The following is a 19365-nucleotide window of genomic DNA, read 5'->3' as shown; positions in this document are numbered from 1 at the left end:
AAACAAAATCTATTTGTCAAGTCTACGAACCAAACATATATAGTAGAGTTTTCCGATAAGATAGCAATTAACGCATTAATTAGGGCAACTCATGATAGATTGTTAGTTGGCTATTTTCAAGCCTATGCGTTCAACATGCATGCATCATTGTGATTTTGAAAGGTTTGTTGTGTAACTAGTATTAGAAAGTTGAGCAGACAACTCTGATTTTGTTTGACCTCTTCTTTGCTGCAGATAGTGTGTATGGACTATGGAGAGAGTTGAATAATCCAGTCTTCGAGATTTCTTTTATTTCCCTCGGATGTGCGAATGCTTTTCAAATTTTTTATGCTTCCAGAACATGCAACTAGATTGATGCGAGAAACTGATTTGATCATTTTCAACAGAAAAAACAGGCTGTTAGCAAGGTGTCTTGGACCCGAAATTATGATTACGAAGCATAAGAAGAAGATTATTCACTAAATATAAAATAGACAATTCTACTGTGTTTCGATGTATTAAATAAATCAATGCGTGTTATAAAATCCCATATAAAAAGCGATAAAATCATAAGAAATTTTTTTAAAAGGAAGCACATGCAATGGTATATTCATGAAAAATCATTCGAAGGGTTACATGTGAAAGTTCACAAACATTTATTAGATATATAATAATCTTAAAAATTAAACCATAGTTCCATCATTCACAATTTATAAAACAAATAACAATATAATTGTCCATGACACGTTTTTATACTTTGAAAATGATGCATTATAGCTTTCATTATTAATGGGAAAAACATTGCTCTCAATAAGGCCAACTTCTCTTTGAGACATCTTATCAAGCAGTTGGTATGAAGGACAACTTTAACTTTCAAAAGGGCAGCACCAAGTCATCTTGGAGATTTACCAGATTTCAAGGGGTCGGTGACCTCCTTGCCTCTTAATGGATCCACCCCTGAGCACAAGCTGTAAATAACACCACCATATAAATTAAAAGATAATTTATACCTTTCACATGTCTTTGTTAATTTTTTTTCATTGATCTTCTTCAATTTATTCGATCCGATAGCTGAAACTTATGAGGAAGTGTGAGAAGTAAAAATAGATATGTAGATAACGTTTAAATTGAACAATGTAGAATCAAAAGTGGGCTGGGTTAAACTAAAGGGGGACACTTGTCAGGCCCAATTGGATCCCAATATTGATATATGATATGATCTTAGTGAGTGAATCTTATTGAGTTGGAAACTTGGAAGAGAGAAGAAAAAAATGCCACCATTGGAATCAAATTCTGTGAGGGAACTCCTTGATTTTGATTGACAAACAAATGATGCATTTCTTATTGATTAGAAGAGAGGAATCAAGTTACTAATAGCTAGCTAGAAGCATCAATGACGATCAATGTCATTGCTTACGAAAAAGTTTCTCTTTTTTTTTTTTTTTTTTTTTTTTTTTTTTGTTGGCATACATGGGAATATGCTTAGGAAGCAAATACCAAATTGATATGAGCCATTGAAAAAATGGGTGCTATTACGACTCTTACGTCTAATCTAACAGATACTCTAAATTGAATAATAGAGTTTTGAATGAGCCTGCTATATACGACAATTCACTCACATTAGGTAAGATTAGGTGATCCGTGAAATATCTTATGAACCATTTTACTCGAGACTTTTCCAAATCAAAGGCATTGCTCAGTCCCTTTGACGTTGTAAAATTCGTAGATGGCTACTCACCGTTACCTAGTGTCCAAAGGAGAAGTCTTTGGTTGTCCGCTAGGGTGTTTGTTGAACATGATTGCGTGCTACGACAACGTTTCAATCCCGTGTATAGTGCTCTTCAACAAATTTGACATATACGGAATCTTTTGGGTTCTGACCGTAGAAAAAGAAGGCTCGACGTCATAGGACTTGTTGGGCCTATTTCTTACGTCTAATCTAACAGATACTCTAAATTGAATAATAGAGTTTTGAATGAGACTGCTATATACGACAATTCACTCACATTAGGTAAGATTAGGTGATCCGTGAAATATCTCGTGAACCATTTTACTCGAGACTTTTCTAAATCAAAGACATTGCTCAGTCCCTTTGACGTTGTAAAATTCGTAGATGGCTACTCACCGTTACCTAGTGTCCAAAGGAGAAGTCTTTGGTTGTCCGCTAGGTTGTTTGTTGAACATGATTGCGTGCTACGACAACGTTTCAATCCCATGTATAGTGCTCTTCAACAAATTTGACATATACGGAATCTTTTGGGTTCTGACCGTAGAAAAAGAAGGCTCGACGTCATAGGCCTTGTTGGGCCTATTTCTTACGTACAAAAAAAAAAAAAAAAGTAAAGAAACTTAATGAAAATATATTGAAAATTTTGAGTTTTAACGATAAAGATAAAATAAAAAGTAAAATAAATAGTACGAGGATTGGCTTTTTAGTGTAAAAATATAGCTTTTCGTTAAAATGAACAGTACTAGAAGCTTTTTGTTAAAGCTCCCAAATAAGTATGGTGCCTTGTTCAACCAAGATGCGGGTCATGGTTGCATTCTCAATTTTTTTTTTTTTTTGGACAAAGGGTAAAATTCAATACCAACGAGAACAAGTACAACAAACGTCTGAAAAACAAGTTAAGCTCAACAAACGGGGGCCTTAAACACACAGATGATGAAGCCCTAAGGCCAGCCTTGGAGCCCAACACATACAAACAAACACCATAGAAAAAACCTAAAAAGCTGGGCTTCGTGAAGCTGCATTCGCTATCGCCAGAAAACCACACAACAATCCATCTCCCCCGCAAGCACATGGATCACGCCAACAAGAAACCTAAAATTTGTAAAGAAAGAGGCCGCATAATCCTCTAAGGACCGTCGCCACATGATCAAGGAAGCATGCAGGAAGAAAGAACTCAGAGTAGCATCGTCGACAACGGTGAATACCGAAAAGGACCAACAAAGGCCAACAAAGGTGGTGGTGCGAACGCCTAAACCAAAACTTCACTCTCTTCCATCAATCCGTGACAGAACGCGATAAATAAAAGTTTAATTATGAAAGAAACTTGATACGTCTGGATGGCATTTCTCGTACCGAGTGAGACTAACATGAGCTCGGTTGAAACTCAAAACAAAAGTTGAATGCCTTTGCAAGAATAGTCTAACCAGACATATCGTCAGACTATTAAGTTTCCTAAAAAGTATGTTATCAAGGTTCTTCTTCATATGAAAGCATTAAAACATGTCGTTTTTGCCCAAAAAGATGACATATCATGTATCAACGTTATCTCGACTCGATTCAGATATAAAATTAAACTCAATTTTGTGTAACTAGCTCCGCAAAGAGGTTACCATGTACACTCCCTTAGTAAATAAAAACAGAAGAAAATTGTAGAATCATTTATAGAATACTAATAACAATTCCGTTATAAAACCGACCCACAAACCACAACTTTTGCATTGCTTACAAAATTCATTGGGCCTCCAGTAGGATTTTTGGGTCAAGAGTTGGACATACAAAATTTGGGCCTCGGGAAATAATCAAAGCCCTATACCACCAAAATAAAAAACCTAAAAAAACAAAAAAAACAAATGGAAAGAGTTTAAAATTTTGAGTTTTAACGATAAATGTAAACTAAATGGTAAAATGAATAGTATTAGGATTGATTTTTTAGTGTAAAAATATGATTTTTCTAAGGTGAACAGTACCAGAACTTTTCATTAAAGTTTTTTTTTTTTTTTTTTTTTAACTATTCACTTTACTTTTTAATTTACCCTTATTATTAAAACTCAAAATTCCTAAATTATTTTTATTAATTTTCATTAAAAAAAAAAAAAAAAAAAAGAAAGGTGTGGTTTTTGGTTGTTGACGTGAAATGCGATGAAGGACGGCAGATTTGGTGGGAAAATGTTGAACCGCGATTCAGCACTAATCGGGCTGATCAGTTGCTTTTGCTTTCACTCCGCGTTTCTTACTAATTTCGTCGCCGCTTCTTCTCCGGACCCGCTGCTCGGATCCGCCCGCGTCGTTTTTCAGGTGAAAAAATGATTTGAAAACGAAGTAGAAATTAATGTGAATTTCTGGGGAAGAATTTGGATTTTGATTTGCGTGATCTTGCAGACCAACTATGGCGACATTGAATTTGGGTTCTACCCGACCATCGCGCCGAAGACTGTGGAGCACATTTTCAAGCTCGTCCGCCTCGGCGGCTACAACACCAACCACATCTTTAGGGTTGAGAAAGGGTTCGTCGCTCAAGTGGCCGACGTGGCCAGCGGAAGGTCGGCTCCGATGAACGAGGAGCAGCGGAGGGAGGCGGTGAAGACGGTGGTCGGCGAGTTCAGTGACGTCAAGCATGTCAGGGGCATCCTCTCTATGGGAAGGTACTGTAAAGTCTGAGTCTTTCTGATTTACTTGATTAGAAATTTGAAGTTTTCGCCCTTTCGGGTCTTTAATTATGAATTATTATCTGGGTAATTGTTGTTTTTTATTAATATTTTGTGTAGGCACGAAGATCCGAACAGCGCCGGATCGTCCTTCTCAATGCTGCTTGGAGATTCCCCTCATCTTGATGGGAAGGTAAGCTGACTATACTTTGATGACTTCTTTGAATCGGGCATGACACCGGTAATGTGTTGAAGTAAGAAATCCTTTTTCAGTATGCAATATTTGGGAAAGTTACTAAAGGTGATGAGACCTTGAAAGCACTTGAGGAACTCCCTACTCGTCGCGAAGGGATTTTCGTGATGGTATGCTTATTCCTATGCTTTTGCTTGTTTCTATGTTTCGGTAAGAATCGATTGGTCAATGTCTGTGAACTTAGAATTATAGTTTTTATGTGTTATGTTGGGTACAATAGTATAGCTTCTTTTCACCCTTCTAAAATATCTGTAGATATTGCCATTATATCTGATGTGTAAATGCATTAGAGATGGGAGTCGAAACTAAAAGTCTTGACTTGACGTATATTTGGTTGAGTTGGTGTATAATAATTAAACTAAAAGTCTTGCTATGTGTGGATTCATTTGATTCTCACTCTCTACTGTATAAATGTTTTATCTCCATGCTTGAACTGTTTGCATTAATCGTATGTGGTAAAGCAGCAATGCTTCTTACTACAGTTTAGTAGTATTTTTATGCTTCAGTTACGCCTTTGTCATATAAAGCAGCCATTATTGTCTCTTTAATTTATTTTCCCTTTTGTTCCTCCAGCCCACCGAGCGCATTACAATTCTGTCAACATACTACTACGGTGAGCATTAAGCACCCTTGATTTGTTCGTTACTTGTACTAGTTTCATATGACTTGAATTTTTAATGGAATCTGGTGCTTCATTAAATGATATATCTGTAGGTAAGTTTAAGCCACATAATCATGCAGTGCAAGGTAACTATTTTGTAAATTGCTTTCACTAGTACCGTGCTTGAGAAAATTAATGATGATTTTAGAAGAGAGAAAAATGAAGGGGTGGGAGCTGTACGGTTACACAATTGTTTATTTTCAGATATAGTGTAACTTGGCTATACGTATTGACACTAGCTTCAGTGACTGGATTAAGGAGCAGCGGTAGGTTTTTTGAGAAGTTTAAGACCAAATGCTGAACCATGCACATTGCTGAAGTTCTCTTTTTCATTACTTTTTTTCCTTGTTGATACGTGTCTGCCAAATGAAGACGGGTCCAGTGTTTGTTGCATTGGAGATTTTAATCGTCACATTTAAATTGGATGAATTGACATTGTGTTTATGGCTTGATTGTGTTACTTTTAGACACCGAGATGGAGAATTGCGTAGACATGAGGTCCATTATGAAGCGGAGGCTTGCTGCAGCTGCCTTTGAAACTGAAAGACAGGTAACTAAAAGTTACAACGAACATGATGTTTTTTAACATTACAATGTAAACATGGACTTATCCTGTGTCATTTTTGTAGAGAATGAAATGTTTCCCATGACATAGCAAGCAAACAGTTTACAAAGGGTGAGAAAAGTTCAAAAATCCATTCAAGCGGATGGGAGACAATACGTATGGGGTCAATCGAGCATCCGCCACTGTGAATACCTCTGACACTAAAATTGTCTCTGTAAATGAACGTCGAAACCTGATGTTATACTGGATGTTGATAATGGCTGACATGCATGTTGAGGCCACACATTTGATTCCTGATGTTTGCTGTGAAACTGCTGAAACCGTTGCTTATGCAAGGGGAAGCAAATAATGGATTTATAGTGGCTTAGTTATAAACCAAATCCAAAGTCTGAAATTCGGAGTTTGATTTACTGTCGGTAATATTATTCTTCATTGTTGCTTGTATGGATAACACTTCCATTCAACGAGAATGTAACTGTGAGTCTGTGACGGTATTCCAAGTTAATCATGCTATACATCTTTTGTATCCCTATATTCGGTTTTATGGTTAGGCTTTCTTACGTGGAGGAGGAGAATTGAACTCTTGTTAATTGTTACTTTGGTTTTTACCACCGAACTAACAAGAATATACGCTTGTACGCAGCTTCGCTTAACAATGGGAAACATGTCAAATTCCTAACCGACCGGAAGTACCCTATCGCTTTTAGGCCGTAAAATGTATGGTGGTAGATTCAGTGAATCTCCCCACAACTTTCACCGTAAAGACGAAAGCGACACAGTTACATTCAGTTGACGGTCGATTTGGTTCAATCCAAAACATGTTACTGGCCTTACAGACAAGGAGTCATGTGTTGCATGGGGAAATTTATCGAGCAACCTAATGGACCAGGAAGGTTGGGGATGAGATGGCCTACACCAACATGGGAATCACAGTGAGTGAGAGTCACATGTCTGAATCTGGTAAGAGTAAGCAAACTGTGCAGTGAGGAGGAAGATGGTAACCCTCTCAGCCTCCCCCATGTGTTCCAAACTTTCGGACTCATGGAAACATAACATGTGCTGCCTGCTACTGATGAAGCCCGAATCGGACTTAATCCATTTACCATGTAATTAATATAGGATTAAGAGCGTGTTTACTTACCAGCAATAGGAATTGGAATCATTTTGACTCTTGAGTTTCATGTGTTTATGAGAATGTTAGTACGAGAATCGTTTCAATTCTCAAGTTCTCCGAATTCCTTCTTTCTCTCAACGGATTTTCACTAGATCGGAGCTTTTAGGAAATCCTCCTCTTTTGGCTTCACTTGAGCGGTTGACGCAATCCAAGACAAAGAGGAAGCTAAACCCGTGGTGACGAATAACCCCCTCAACCTCTTTGAGGAAAGGACCATTACATCTAAGTCCGAACCGTTATCATTAATTAGACTAATTTAGAATGTCCTCCAACATAAGAAAAAGAAAGGAGCACATGGCCAATTAGGTAGGAGAGCTGCATTCCGTCCATATCCAGGAGTTGTGTCCCAATGAATGGACTCAAGTAGGCTTGACTTTTGGGGAGATGGAAAGTCTTATGATGTTCCAGATCGCTTGATGTCTTCAAGTGATGGAAGACAAAGCATGCCCACATGGCTTTAAAACGACAACACACACCAAAGTCGTCTATGTGAATCAGACGGCCTCAATCTTCTTCAACCCCATATGTAATAAATTTTGTGTTTCTTGCCCCGCTTTGCTTCTTTTGGTTGCTAATTCCCTCGACCTATCACGTGGGAGAAGAAACCTTTTTTTTTCGAATTTTGTTTGGTCCCAAGCTCCTCTCACAATTCCATCTACAGTTGATTGGAGACACAACAGTAAAACGGCTAAAGTCACAAACAGTTAGGACCCAAAATCCCACGTCGGAACAACAGCCTATGTCGGTGTAGGTTCTTTGCAAGCCGATTTTGTATGATCGGGTTGTACCTGTGAGCTTGTATCGATTGGTATCAGACTAGTGCTGGCTCAACGAGAGAAAAGGGTTACCATCAATGTCGATAAAATGGGCCGATGAGATTCAAAGATATGAAACAGGTATAACGAAGTTTTTTTGGTTATCGATCACAACAAAATTGTCCTAATATTTTAAAAAACAATAGGATGCCATTCACAACCTTTAGAATTTTTCATGAGCCACAAATATTACGGTGACAGAACGCAATTATACTTACATATACTAATGCGGGTTCGATCGCAACTCGAAGGATGTGGACACATAAATTAGTCAGCTGTTATGTTAGCAATGACACAGTCGTATTTGGGTATCATGTGGATAATGCGTTATCACAAGCCCGTTCAGATTGGATAATGCGTTCTCACGTTTCTAGGACCGTTTTGAACCTAAGTTTGGTATGGGTTTGCCAACTGCAGAAATCACGAGTGCAAATGTCGGCCTTTCGCAGTTTTTTGTATTTATTTATTTTTGAATAAAACGTTTAAATCAACAGCAAGCCTTCAATAGAAGCGTCACGTGAGTTTTGTAGGGCCACCAAAAAAGAAGTTGCTACGTTGTCACAAATATGATCAAATTAACCAAAAAAAAGAGGAGAACTCCAGTGTTTCTGAAGTTTTTCCCTAATAAGACCGGTCTGCATGTGCATACCACGTGTTTTCTCTCGTAATTTTTCATGTTTTCGAGCAATTTTTATTTTCTCTTTGAATATTTAATCCATGTATAATAATAAAAGAAAATTAATAAAAATAATTTTAAAATTTTGAATTTTAACAAAAAATCATTTAATAATTTTATAACGATAAGGACAAGAGAAAGAAAGCAAAAAAAAAAAAAAAATTTATCACACACGCACCAGGTGCGCCTCCTTTGCTGCTGCTTTGTTCATCTTATCAAATGTAGGCTGCTTCTATATATTTATACTCTCTCTATACACACACATATATACATATATACCCTATTGTCTTATATATAATGGAATATGAAACACTAAAGGGTACCTTTGCAACTTTATTTATCAAGTCACTACCTTTATACCTACAATTTTGATTTGCATCATGGGCGCGCGTACACCCACCCCCATTTCACAATCCTGTTTTTTCTCCCGTTGTTAGCTATCATTAAGAGATTTTTTATTTTTTATTTTACTTCAAATTGAAATACATTACCCAGTTTTATTTTCGTAGTGTTGTTTCCCAATTGTAGTCATGTGTTTGGGACAAGGGGTGGTACACCATGTGTCTTTATACAAGTTGTGAGATTTCTGTGTTAAAAAATTAATAACATAAAAATAAAATTTCCCACCACTTACATAATAACACGTGGTGTATTGCTTGCGTTATAGGCATAAGGAAAAATTTCCCACCACTTATATAATATCCAGTATTTTAATTCGGTAATTGAAAACAGCTTTTTAGATATAATTATAGAGAACATAATTTTCTCAAGGTTTTGATTTGAAGGATCACTTATGGGTTTATCGTTTTTGGCGCAATGAATGCTTTTACAGGACCAAACAAGGTCTAAGTTTCAAACCTTATGAAACTGGACCAAAAAGTAAACAATATTTATGAAACAAAACCAATAAGTAGATACTATTTGTGAAATGAAACCAAGAATTAGGTTTTATTTCTAAAACTAAACAAATAGGATGAAACTATTTATGAAACTAGACTATACACTATTTATGAACTTTTACCATGAACTAGACATTATTTATGAAACAAGACTAAGAACTAGGCACTATTTATGAAAGTAGACCAATAACTGGGAACTATTTATGAAATTAGACCAAGAAAGAGACACTGTTTATGAAACCGTACCATTACTATATACTATTTATGAAACTGGATCCAATAACTAGGCACTATTTATAAAATATGACCAAGAACTATGCACTATTTATAAAAGTAGACCAATAACTAGGCACTATTTATAAAACTGGACTAATAAATAGTGTACTACCGTTTTCATAAATAGTGTTCAATTTCATAAGTGTTCAGTTTCATAAACAGTATCTATGATAGACGCGCAGGTCCTGCGCGTTATGTCTTTTTTAAAAAAAAAAATTTTTTGTCATTTTCATTAAAATTTAAATTCTTTTATCTTTTTTATTAAAATTTATAGATTTTTCATTAATATTTAAATTTTTTTCATTAAATAAAATTATAGCATAGTTTTTCTTTAACTAAACCCAAACTCTTTTAATAAAAGTTTCAAATAATAATACATAAGCAAAAAATAAAAATTGTTTAAAACTGGAAAGGGGTAGAAGCCACCGGGAGGCGTATGTGGTCAATTAAATTTGGCTGCTCCCAACTTGTCCACGTGCATGCGCATGCCTTGGTTTTCCCTGGATGTAATCCTTTGATTGATTATTACCTTCTGTTCTCGTGCAAGCTAAAGAATAAAAAATAATAACTACTGCAGACAGATGCAGTAAAAACCGCAATCGGGCTTTTACAGTGATGATCCCAAGCCCCAGAAAATGACTAACGTCGACAGACCAACTTAATTACGAGGAAGCACGCCATAGAAAAGGAAACCAAAACAGTAAATTCCCACATCGGGAGACGAGAGATCTTACATGTGTTTCTCATATTGTTAATTAGTTTGATGATAGAACTCTAATCATCTCCATGGTATCAAAGCAAGTTATGCCACGAATAAAGCCTGAATGTCACACATGCTTCACATCATTAGATTTGTATTGTTCACATTAGACTTGTTACACACATACGAGGATGTGTTTAGAGTAAATCCAAAATCGGAGGAAGGATGAACTTTGCATGTGTTTATAAAGAATTGGACTACTCTTAATATTATTAATTGATTTTATGGTAGAACCCATTGTAATTTTTTTGGTCTTGAAAAAGTAGAAAATTCCTGATTAAGTGCAGTTTGCGACCCCTAATGTATATTTTGATCATGTTTTGTTTAATTGTTGTTTGGCATATTTAGACATGAATATTTCTCTTATTATGAGCACTAAGCGCATATCTATAACCTAGTTGAATGTAATTTTTTTATTTATTTTAATAAGAATAAGGGCGGTGGTTTCCGAGCGTGTAGGACCATTCACCTTCGAATTTAAGAGAAGAAGTTTTGCATCCTACTTCATTATATTTTAAGGAGAGAGGAAAAACTAATTTAGTAGACCAGTTAGACCAACCAATTAATAAGAATGCTCTCGTGATGTGTGGATTTGGATTCTCGTCGGATCCTTTCTCTGGAGATTTTAGAGATCAACGAACACGAACCGTTGATAAAAAATATTGAGCCACAATTTTTTCTTTTTTTATATTTTTCACGTAAAACAATGATGCTTTATTTTTAAAAATATAAACATCATTTAATTGGGGACCGTACGATAAATTTTTTTATCAACGGTACGTGTCGTTAATTCTTATAATCTCTAGGAAGAGAGTCTGACGAGGATCCAAATCCGTGATGTGTAAGACTCGTCAACTAATTGTTGTACTATATCGGATCAGATAATATTCAAATATACAACATTACGATGATACTGCAAAATATTATAAAATTTTGATAGTAAAGTGGGAAGAATTAAAGGCAAGATGTCATATAAGAGAAAGTACAAGTTTCATTGGGAGACTCCCAAAAAGATATGCTTGAACTTGAAGGGTAAACTGCTAGAAGCATGCTTAATCTATACTTTTATCTTCTTTTTTTAATTAGGGCGTAAATTGATAATAAGCATGCTTAACTCCTATAATGACAGAATTACAATGAGTAGTAAAGTAAAATTAGCCAAGTTTGTTGCCTAGGAATCCGGTTCAGATTTTGACACAGACGAGGCCACACATGCAACCCTAAGTGCTTAATTGGAAATCAGTCTGGTCAACATTCAACCATGTTATACCCATACACTTGCATTCCACGTAAGAAAGATTTTTTAGTGGGTCGAGAATATGGGGAAGACATTCCTTTCGGATCTCTCCTACCAAAGTTTAAGGATCCGGAAAGTTTCTCACACATAAATATAGCCGTTAGTAATAGTACCCCACCTTGGAACTTTTAAACAAGAAAAAATGGAGGTGAGGACACTCCCTCACGAGAGATTTTTCATTGTGACAATCACACGGAGTAGTACATTACGTATCATTATATAAATGGTGAGATACGTGTGTTAAAAAGTTAATAACTTAAAAAATAAAATTTCTCATCATTTACATAAAAACACGTGGTGTAATACTCGTATTTCCGTCATAACTAAAAATTTCGCCTTCATCACCCACTCAAGTAGTAAAATATTATAAATAATAAATATAAAAATGCTGTAGAAGGCTAGAAGCTACAGAAATTAATTAAATAACTAATTAAAATGACAAACAAGTAATAACATAACATGGGTTGCGAGCTGGGACTGACACAGAGAGGCCCGCGGAGTAGGGCGCTAACAAGCACATTCCTTTTACCCGCTTGAACTCCAACAGAGTCTGCACACCAGAAAAAAAACGGAGTTGTGTCGGCGTATCTCCATTTCTCCATACCCTTCCTCAACTTGCCAAAGAAAATTTTTATGGCATGATACATCACTATTGTGACGTACTACACTAATTGTACAACAACGTGTTTAAATTTTTCTTTATACAACGTTGTATGATTGACATATAATGTCATAATAACGGCGTATCATATCAAAAAAGTTGCTCTCCATTGTGAGTTTTGTAACCCAACTCGATTTTTTTTTTAATTCAATTTTATTTCTTTCCATCACTCTCATTGCTCAAACCCTATTAATATCAACCCCTTTAGCCCGCATTCGGCATTCCTTCTCTCTTCTCTCTCTGTCTCTCCTCTCTTTCTCTCTCTAGAATCCCTTTTAAGTAGCACCTCATTATCTCATTCTCTCTCAGCTCATACATCTCCCGCTCATTTGTCTCTCTGGGTTTTTTCTCTAGAAGAACTTCAAACTCTAATATTATCATTTCTTCTGAGTTTTCTGTCAGAACTTCAAACTCTCCAAATATTTGACAATGTCGAGCAGAAGATCCTCTCGGTCGAGGCAGTCGTCGAGCAGGAACAACAACAGTATCAGTGATGACCAGATCACTGATCTCGTATCCAAGTTACAGCAGCTTCTTCCTGAGATTCGCCCTAGGCGTTCCAACAAGGTACACACACACGCACGCACACACACATATATATTTAATATTTTGTCTTTTTAAAATAAAATTTTGTTCTTCCTAGCTCTCTTGTAGTCTTTCATGTTTGTAATATAATGTTACAAAAATGAATAAAATTATTCTTTTATGTGGTCTCCATTTGGTTAGATAATATGTAGAGGTTGTGATGAAATTAGGGTTCCATCATAAAACCAATTGGCAATATGGGGAGTAGCCCAATACCACATAAGCACATAGCAAACCTTGTTCTCACTGATGTGGGACAACTCTCAACACGCCCCCGCACGTATGGCCGATTTTCAAGCCTACACGTGGACAACACAACAGGGTGACATGGAGTGTGTGTGACTGTTTGACTTCACACGAAGACAACTTGTTTTGATATCATGATGAAATTAGGGTTCTACCATAAATTCAATTAGCAATATGGGGAGTAGTCCAAGATCACATAAACACATAGCAAACTTTATTCCTCATCGATGTGGGACAACTCTCAATAGGTTGATAAGTCACACTCATCTCATTTATTCTGTAACCACAACTTGAGGTGTGGGACTCCAATTGTTCCCCCATGCCATCCTCACCAGACCCTCTCATTTATATATATGTTTCTGTCTAAATTGAGGTAGATAATTATACACGTAACTAATTAGTTATGCATTAATTTGTTAGTTAACGTGTTTGAATTAATATTTTGGCAGGCGTCGGCGTCGAAGGTTTTGCAAGAGACTTGCAATTATATTAGAAACTTACACAGAGAGGTGGATGACCTAAGTGAGCGCTTATCAGAGCTTTTGGCCACGACGGACATGGATAACGACCAAGCAGCCATTATTAGGAGTTTACTTATGTGATGGTGTATATATATATCTATATATATATATATATATATATGGAGCTTCCTAGTTAATCATGATCCGTATTCGGTATTAACAATATATATATATATATATATATATATGGAGCTTCCTAGTTAATCATGATCCGTATTCGGTATTAGTATTGTTAATCTCTTTTTGTCGTGAGCCTTATAAATCTGGCTAGTTAGCTAGCTAGGGTTTGCTCATTAGGCCAGAAGAAAGAGTTTTTTCTTTTTTTCCTTTCTTTTTCTTTTTTGATTAAGAAAGAGAGTAGTTTAATTACTTATGTGTAGCAGTCCAATATCCTAGTGAATAGAGTGTTGTATTTCTACTTATGCGTTTCGGGTTTAAAATTTTCTCATTTTCTAAATTATTGTAGTAGTTTTGAACGTTCTGTCTTCCAAATAATAGTAAAAAAGTTTAATTATTTATGTAACATGGAGTACTCTCCAGTCCAAGTCTATGCTATTACTTTCGACGACTTGTAGTAGGTAATTAACTTTTATAATCATAAAAGCACTTTTAGATTTCTAGTTCCTTTTTTCATAGAAAACTTCTATTTCTTTTTGTGTTGGATCGTATATAATTCAAATCTCACAATCTATATCCATCTAGAGAAAACTGAAATCTCTTAATATTATCTGTTATATTTGATTGTGACACTTATAATGAATATTTAAAAATATATATGCAATCGATAATACTATTTGTATATACAAAATTGCCAATATTTTTATGATACGTTTTTAAATAAGGATGAACCCTTTTGTTATATGCAGAACATACCTGTATAAGAGAATATTTCGACAAATATAATAATTTTATGCCTCTAGACAACATTAAATATATATCAGCAATGCACGTGATTAGTTAATTATCGAAATAGTTAGTCATCTTACTTATCAAATTTTTATATTAAAATGTTAGATGTGGACTTCTAGAGGCAATATATATTGCGGCAGATACAATGTCGATCGAACATGTGACTTTACCCCAAATATAAAATATATACCAATTTGGTAACGAGGCTGTAGCAAAATAATTCCCGTGAATTTGTTGGCTAATTAATTAATCAGCATGCATTAGTAGGACAATTATGCCTTGGCAAATGAACATATTGCAGACAATCTCTGGTGCGTTCACATTATCAACTATTAAGTTCATTGTATTAAACATATTTAAAGTGGTCATTACGACAAGTCGGTCCAAAAGAATTGTCATGCTCGTCCTTAATTATGAAGTTAATTGGAAGAGTTAGGCACGAAAGAGTTACCTAATAATTACTTCTATACGTGATTATCCCTCCACCAATGGTGGTGGAAATGAAGGAATGTGGAATGGTTTTACAAGCAATAGTCTCTAATTAATCTAAATCACGTACGGGGAAGAGAGATCGAAATAATAGTGAAGAGGGGGGAACACTGCTCTAATCAGTTTAGCTAAACCAAAATTTGCAAGTGTGGAAGGGTTAGTTAATCACATAAAATAAGTAAAATACAAGTTTAATTATACAAACAAGTCTGATTGTTCCATGTGATTGTCCCACACTAGTGCATGACATTATCGTTCGACTCATCACTCATGTCGTCTACTTTTAATATTATACGTGGATTAGTAACGTAATTAGCATCGCTTGGCGGTCTAACACTCAATATTACTGTAAGGTCGATGGTATACCAGCTGATAGCCTGATAGCTAGATATAGCTAGATGCTCACGCAAAACAGAAATTTACTATTTGATTGTGTACGTACTACGTAGCCTGATAGCCTGATAGCTTTTATTAAATTGAAATCAAAGTCTAATCGTTTCTAAAGTACCAAAATTCAAACTCTAGAAGAAGAAAGATGACAACTTTAATTTGCAAACTCCCCGCTACTCCCGCAAATATAGTAAAAAAAAAATGGATAAGACATCGCATATCTCTCAACGTGACAAACATATTTCTTGCAAGATAACAAAAATCTGTTGATCCACATACCGTACTCAATTAGGAAATACCGAATTCATTAATTCAACCGACTACAAATGCGTCCACATCAAATTTGAACTCACAATGTCATTTTTTTCATCAATTGCTCACGCATTTTTTGATAGAATTCGAGCATCTGACCTAAAATAATTGGCAGTGAATGAAGAGGCCCAAGATCTTCAAAGCACTTAGGCTACTGTGTTAGAATTCTAACCTTGTGTCGAGATGTACGGGTCAAAGGACAGTCTCACATGGACAGTTTCTAGAGGGATGGTTTTATTCACACACCCATTTACCTCTCACACAATCCTTCTTAATTTTCGACCATCAAATCGTTGAATTAAAAAAATTAATAAGAGTATGTGTGAAATAACCAGGACGTACACCTCCAAATAGGCACGCCAGATGGAGACTGGGCCTTGAGTCGAGATATACGTTTTGCGCACTTTGGTCCAGTCCAAATTAAGTGTTCCCAACTATCCAGAGGCCTTGAGCCTTGGCAGTTTCCTGGGTTGGGCTTTATTCTGGTCAACGTACTCTCTATTGGGCCTAGTCATGGCAGTTAGGCCCAATTATAAGGGTTCCGCCAGGTCTCCGGCACATAGTTGGTTACTTGTTCAAAAAGCGAGCAACATTGCTGACTCGCTGCCCAGTAACGACACGCAACACCGCGCACTCACAGAGTGGTGGCCTTGTCTCTACGAACACTACAACTTCCTCCTCCTCTGATACACTCGATCCTGAAACATCTACTGAGCTCAGGTGCGTCAATCAATTCTTCACGCTTTAGATTTCTAATTTTTTCCTAATTTTTTTTCCGTTTAGTGTTTTAATTTTGTGAAAATTTCTACGATGGAATTGTAAATTGGAAATTCGGATGATTAAGTTCTAAGATTCTGGTTGGAATATGGATTAATTGGACTAAATAGGGTTTAATTTCATGAAATTTGTAAGATTTTTGGAGAAGATGAATTCTGGTGGATACGCCGTTGAAGTTACGGGTCTATCTCCGAAAGCAACAGAGAAAGATGTCTACGATTTCTTCGCCTTCTCTGGTTCCATCGACCATGTAGAAATCGTCAGGTTTCTTGACATTTCTTACTGCTCAATCTCTAGTGTTTTCAGTATTTTATATGATGCTTATAATTTCTGTCTTATATTTTGGGATATAAATTTGTTCCTGTTATTTTGGGGAAAATTCAGATCGGGTGAATGTGCATGCACTGCCTATGTGACGTTCAAAGATTCGTATTCTCAGGAGACTGCTTGCTTGCTCAGTGTGAGTATTTCTTCGACTCGTTGCAACTGATTATTTATGTGCTTGCTGCCTGTGTTTAATGGTCAAATTTGGATTAATACACTATGCAGTTAAATGTAGTCTTAATTGTTTTGTGCTGATCTTGAGCGATGATTATAGCGGTGCTTATAGCTCATTTCTGCCAGTTGTCCTTTTAACATTTGTGTAAAACTTGCCAAATTGCTTTCGGCAATAAATTTGTGCTTATATACATAGCAAGAGAAAGATACTTTGACAAAAGAAAGATAATCATACTAAAGAATTCAGTGATGGAACTTTGACGCTATCCAAATTTAGCCTAAGATTTCGAGATACAGGGCTCAACTAGTGACCTTAAATAAATAAGTTGTTGCTTTGATGAAAGGGCTTCCAAGTTATCATAGTAGCCTCTAGCCGGAACTTTTTTATATCGCATTCCCATTATATGGTCTGTGCTCATATGTAGTTGCTCACTGATGCCTAGATGGTAACTGTTCATCGGTTTCTTAGTATCTTTCTCGGCGATGATTTGTGAGCGTTAATTCATGTTTTCCCCTTAAAATCTTATTGTCTCAGGGTGCCACAATTATTGATCAAGCTGTGTGCATAACACGCTGGGGGCACTATCAAGATGAATTTGATTTTTGGAACAGGCCTCGGCATGAAGCGGAAACTGATTCAACTGTATGTATATTTTGTTTCTTTCTAAAGCGCAAATAATTTGGTTTCTCGTTTGCACATTTTCGCGCACACACCAAACTATTGTACTGAAAAAGGTTTGCAAGAGTAATCCATAAGTATGTCTTGGCAGCCTCCACATGGAAGCCAGAATCTTCCTAGTGCTGGACAAGTGGTGAGTGTGGCCCAGGAAGCAGTCTTGACCATGTTGGCCAAGGGATTTGTGCTCGGAAAAGATGCATTAGCCAAGGCGAAATCATTGGATGAGTCTCATCAAGTTTCGGCAAGTGCAACAGCTAGGGTGACTGAACTGAGCCAGAGAATTGGCCTAACCGATAAGATTTACGCAGGGGTTGGAGCTGTGAAGTCAGTGGATGAGAGGTATCATGTGTCAGAGATCACCAAATCAGCCATATCAGAGACGGGAAGAAAAGCCACAGAAGCTGCGAACGCTGTGGTGAATAGTAGCTACTTTTCTAAGGGAGCTCTTTGGGTGTCGGATGCTCTAAACCGAGCGGCTAAAGCTGCTGCTGATTTGGGAAATCAGAATGTTAAGCAGTGAGGTATTTGATAACATGGTATCTCCTGTTGTGTTTGTATATAGAACAGAATATTGTAGCCATTTCGTACTTTCGATACCTTGGTGTTAGTATAAGTACTTGCTATACATAATGATAACCCAGAAGAACACTACAGGGGAGACATGAAAATAATTAATATTTACAAAACAATCAGAGAAAACATTATTAACATCCGATTGGTTTACAAACCAGTTGTACTAAAGTGAGAAGAATTTGGATGGTCGGTCGCAGGGCATTACAGGGTTTCTTCTAATTCGAAGTGCCTGTTTGTGGCAAGGCATTACACTCTTCTTGCATTGCAGTCTTCCGTCGAGGTTATTTAGCTGCTTCGGAAGAAGGTAGAGCAAGAGAAGTTGCGGGGGAGGGTGTTTGGTAGCAGAGAAGGCTTTTGGTTTGAAGATTGTTCGATTAAGTGAACGAGAAGGAGAAGGAGAAGAAGCAGATCGATAAGTTGGAGCATGATTACGAGCATTAACAGCATCAGAACAAGAAGAGGAGGGAGCATCAGGGTTAAGAAACGATTAATGATATGGTTTGCAGTAGAAAAAGCATCTACCAGTAATTTGTGCTTAACAAAAATGCATATTAGTTTTAACTAGATGCATGTGTTGTCGTTATGCACAACCATTTTGCCGAGGGGTATGAAGACAACTAAGCTGTTGGGAAATGCTATTACCAATTTCCAATTTTTAAGGGGACCAGCTGGTGGCTTTGCCATGGTAGTGCACCATTTTAGGGGTCGGAAAGACTCGTAGAGGCATTTCAGCCTCCTTTTGGCTGTCATCGTGTAATTCACGAGCACTAAAAATCGAACCTATGACATGCTATGTGAAATGCGGGCATAAAATTTGCCCCGAACCACTAGGTACACCGATTTCCAACTTGAGTTAACATATATCCTTACGTAAATAAAATTTATTTCGCAACATACCATAGGCATGAGACTATAGCATTGTTTATAAATTGAAATTTCTAGGTCATACACTCTGAATTTCCATAAAGTAGAAACTTCAAAATGGGAAGGTACAAA

The 19365-nt window shown here is 36.5% G+C and overlaps 3 protein-coding genes across 3 annotated transcripts; all 3 read left to right on the top strand.

Moving 5' to 3' along the window:
- The first annotated feature begins 3832 nt into the window (after window positions 1-3832).
- LOC125477871 (peptidyl-prolyl cis-trans isomerase CYP23-like) lies at window positions 3833-6364 on the top strand. Its single transcript, XM_048585387.1, has 7 exons — window positions 3833-4003; window positions 4088-4350; window positions 4474-4546; window positions 4627-4716; window positions 5180-5219; window positions 5735-5817; window positions 5897-6364. The coding sequence occupies exons 1-7, from the start codon at window positions 3848-3850 to the stop codon at window positions 5915-5917; spliced, it is 726 nt and encodes a 241-aa protein (XP_048441344.1). The 5' UTR covers window positions 3833-3847; the 3' UTR covers window positions 5918-6364.
- A 6240-nt stretch (window positions 6365-12604) lies between these two features.
- On the top strand, window positions 12605-14362 carry LOC125477832 (transcription factor PRE6-like). Its single transcript, XM_048585320.1, has 2 exons — window positions 12605-12957; window positions 13671-14362. Exons 1-2 carry the CDS (start codon window positions 12820-12822, stop codon window positions 13821-13823), a joined length of 291 nt encoding a protein of 96 aa, XP_048441277.1. The 5' UTR covers window positions 12605-12819; the 3' UTR covers window positions 13824-14362.
- A 2045-nt stretch (window positions 14363-16407) lies between these two features.
- LOC125477544 (binding partner of ACD11 1-like) lies at window positions 16408-18454 on the top strand. Its single transcript, XM_048584723.1, has 5 exons — window positions 16408-16562; window positions 16755-16883; window positions 17004-17079; window positions 17653-17760; window positions 17888-18454. The coding sequence occupies exons 2-5, from the start codon at window positions 16768-16770 to the stop codon at window positions 18314-18316; spliced, it is 729 nt and encodes a 242-aa protein (XP_048440680.1). The 5' UTR covers window positions 16408-16562; window positions 16755-16767; the 3' UTR covers window positions 18317-18454.
- Window positions 18455-19365: the final 911 nt, after the last annotated feature.

The sequence above is a fragment of a genome, unplaced genomic scaffold (genome assembly GCF_019419815.1).
Source record: "Pyrus x bretschneideri cultivar Hongxiangsu unplaced genomic scaffold, Pyrus_bretschneideri_v1 Contig22, whole genome shotgun sequence".
Taxonomy (NCBI): Eukaryota; Viridiplantae; Streptophyta; class Magnoliopsida; order Rosales; family Rosaceae; genus Pyrus; species Pyrus x bretschneideri.
This window is presented reverse-complemented; position numbering and strand designations above follow the sequence as displayed.

What these genes read in the sequence shown, in the direction of transcription:
- LOC125477871 (XM_048585387.1), top strand. Translation starts at nt 3,848, where the DNA reads ATGAAGGACGGCAGATTTGGTGGGAAAATGTTGAACCGCGATTCAGCA. An exon ending in GCGAAGGGATTTTCGTGATG is followed by an intron (nt 4,717 to 5,179) that starts GTATGCTTATTC and finishes TTGTTCCTCCAG; the next exon opens with CCCACCGAGCGCATTACAAT. An exon ending in CCTTTGAAACTGAAAGACAG is followed by an intron (nt 5,818 to 5,896) that starts GTAACTAAAAGT and finishes TCATTTTTGTAG; the next exon opens with AGAATGAAATGTTTCCCATG.
- LOC125477832 (XM_048585320.1), top strand. Translation starts at nt 12,820, where the DNA reads ATGTCGAGCAGAAGATCCTCTCGGTCGAGGCAGTCGTCGAGCAGGAAC. An exon ending in GCCCTAGGCGTTCCAACAAG is followed by an intron (nt 12,958 to 13,670) that starts GTACACACACAC and finishes ATATTTTGGCAG; the next exon opens with GCGTCGGCGTCGAAGGTTTT.
- LOC125477544 (XM_048584723.1), top strand. Translation starts at nt 16,768, where the DNA reads ATGAATTCTGGTGGATACGCCGTTGAAGTTACGGGTCTATCTCCGAAA. An exon ending in GACCATGTAGAAATCGTCAG is followed by an intron (nt 16,884 to 17,003) that starts GTTTCTTGACAT and finishes GGGAAAATTCAG; the next exon opens with ATCGGGTGAATGTGCATGCA. An exon ending in AAGCGGAAACTGATTCAACT is followed by an intron (nt 17,761 to 17,887) that starts GTATGTATATTT and finishes ATGTCTTGGCAG; the next exon opens with CCTCCACATGGAAGCCAGAA.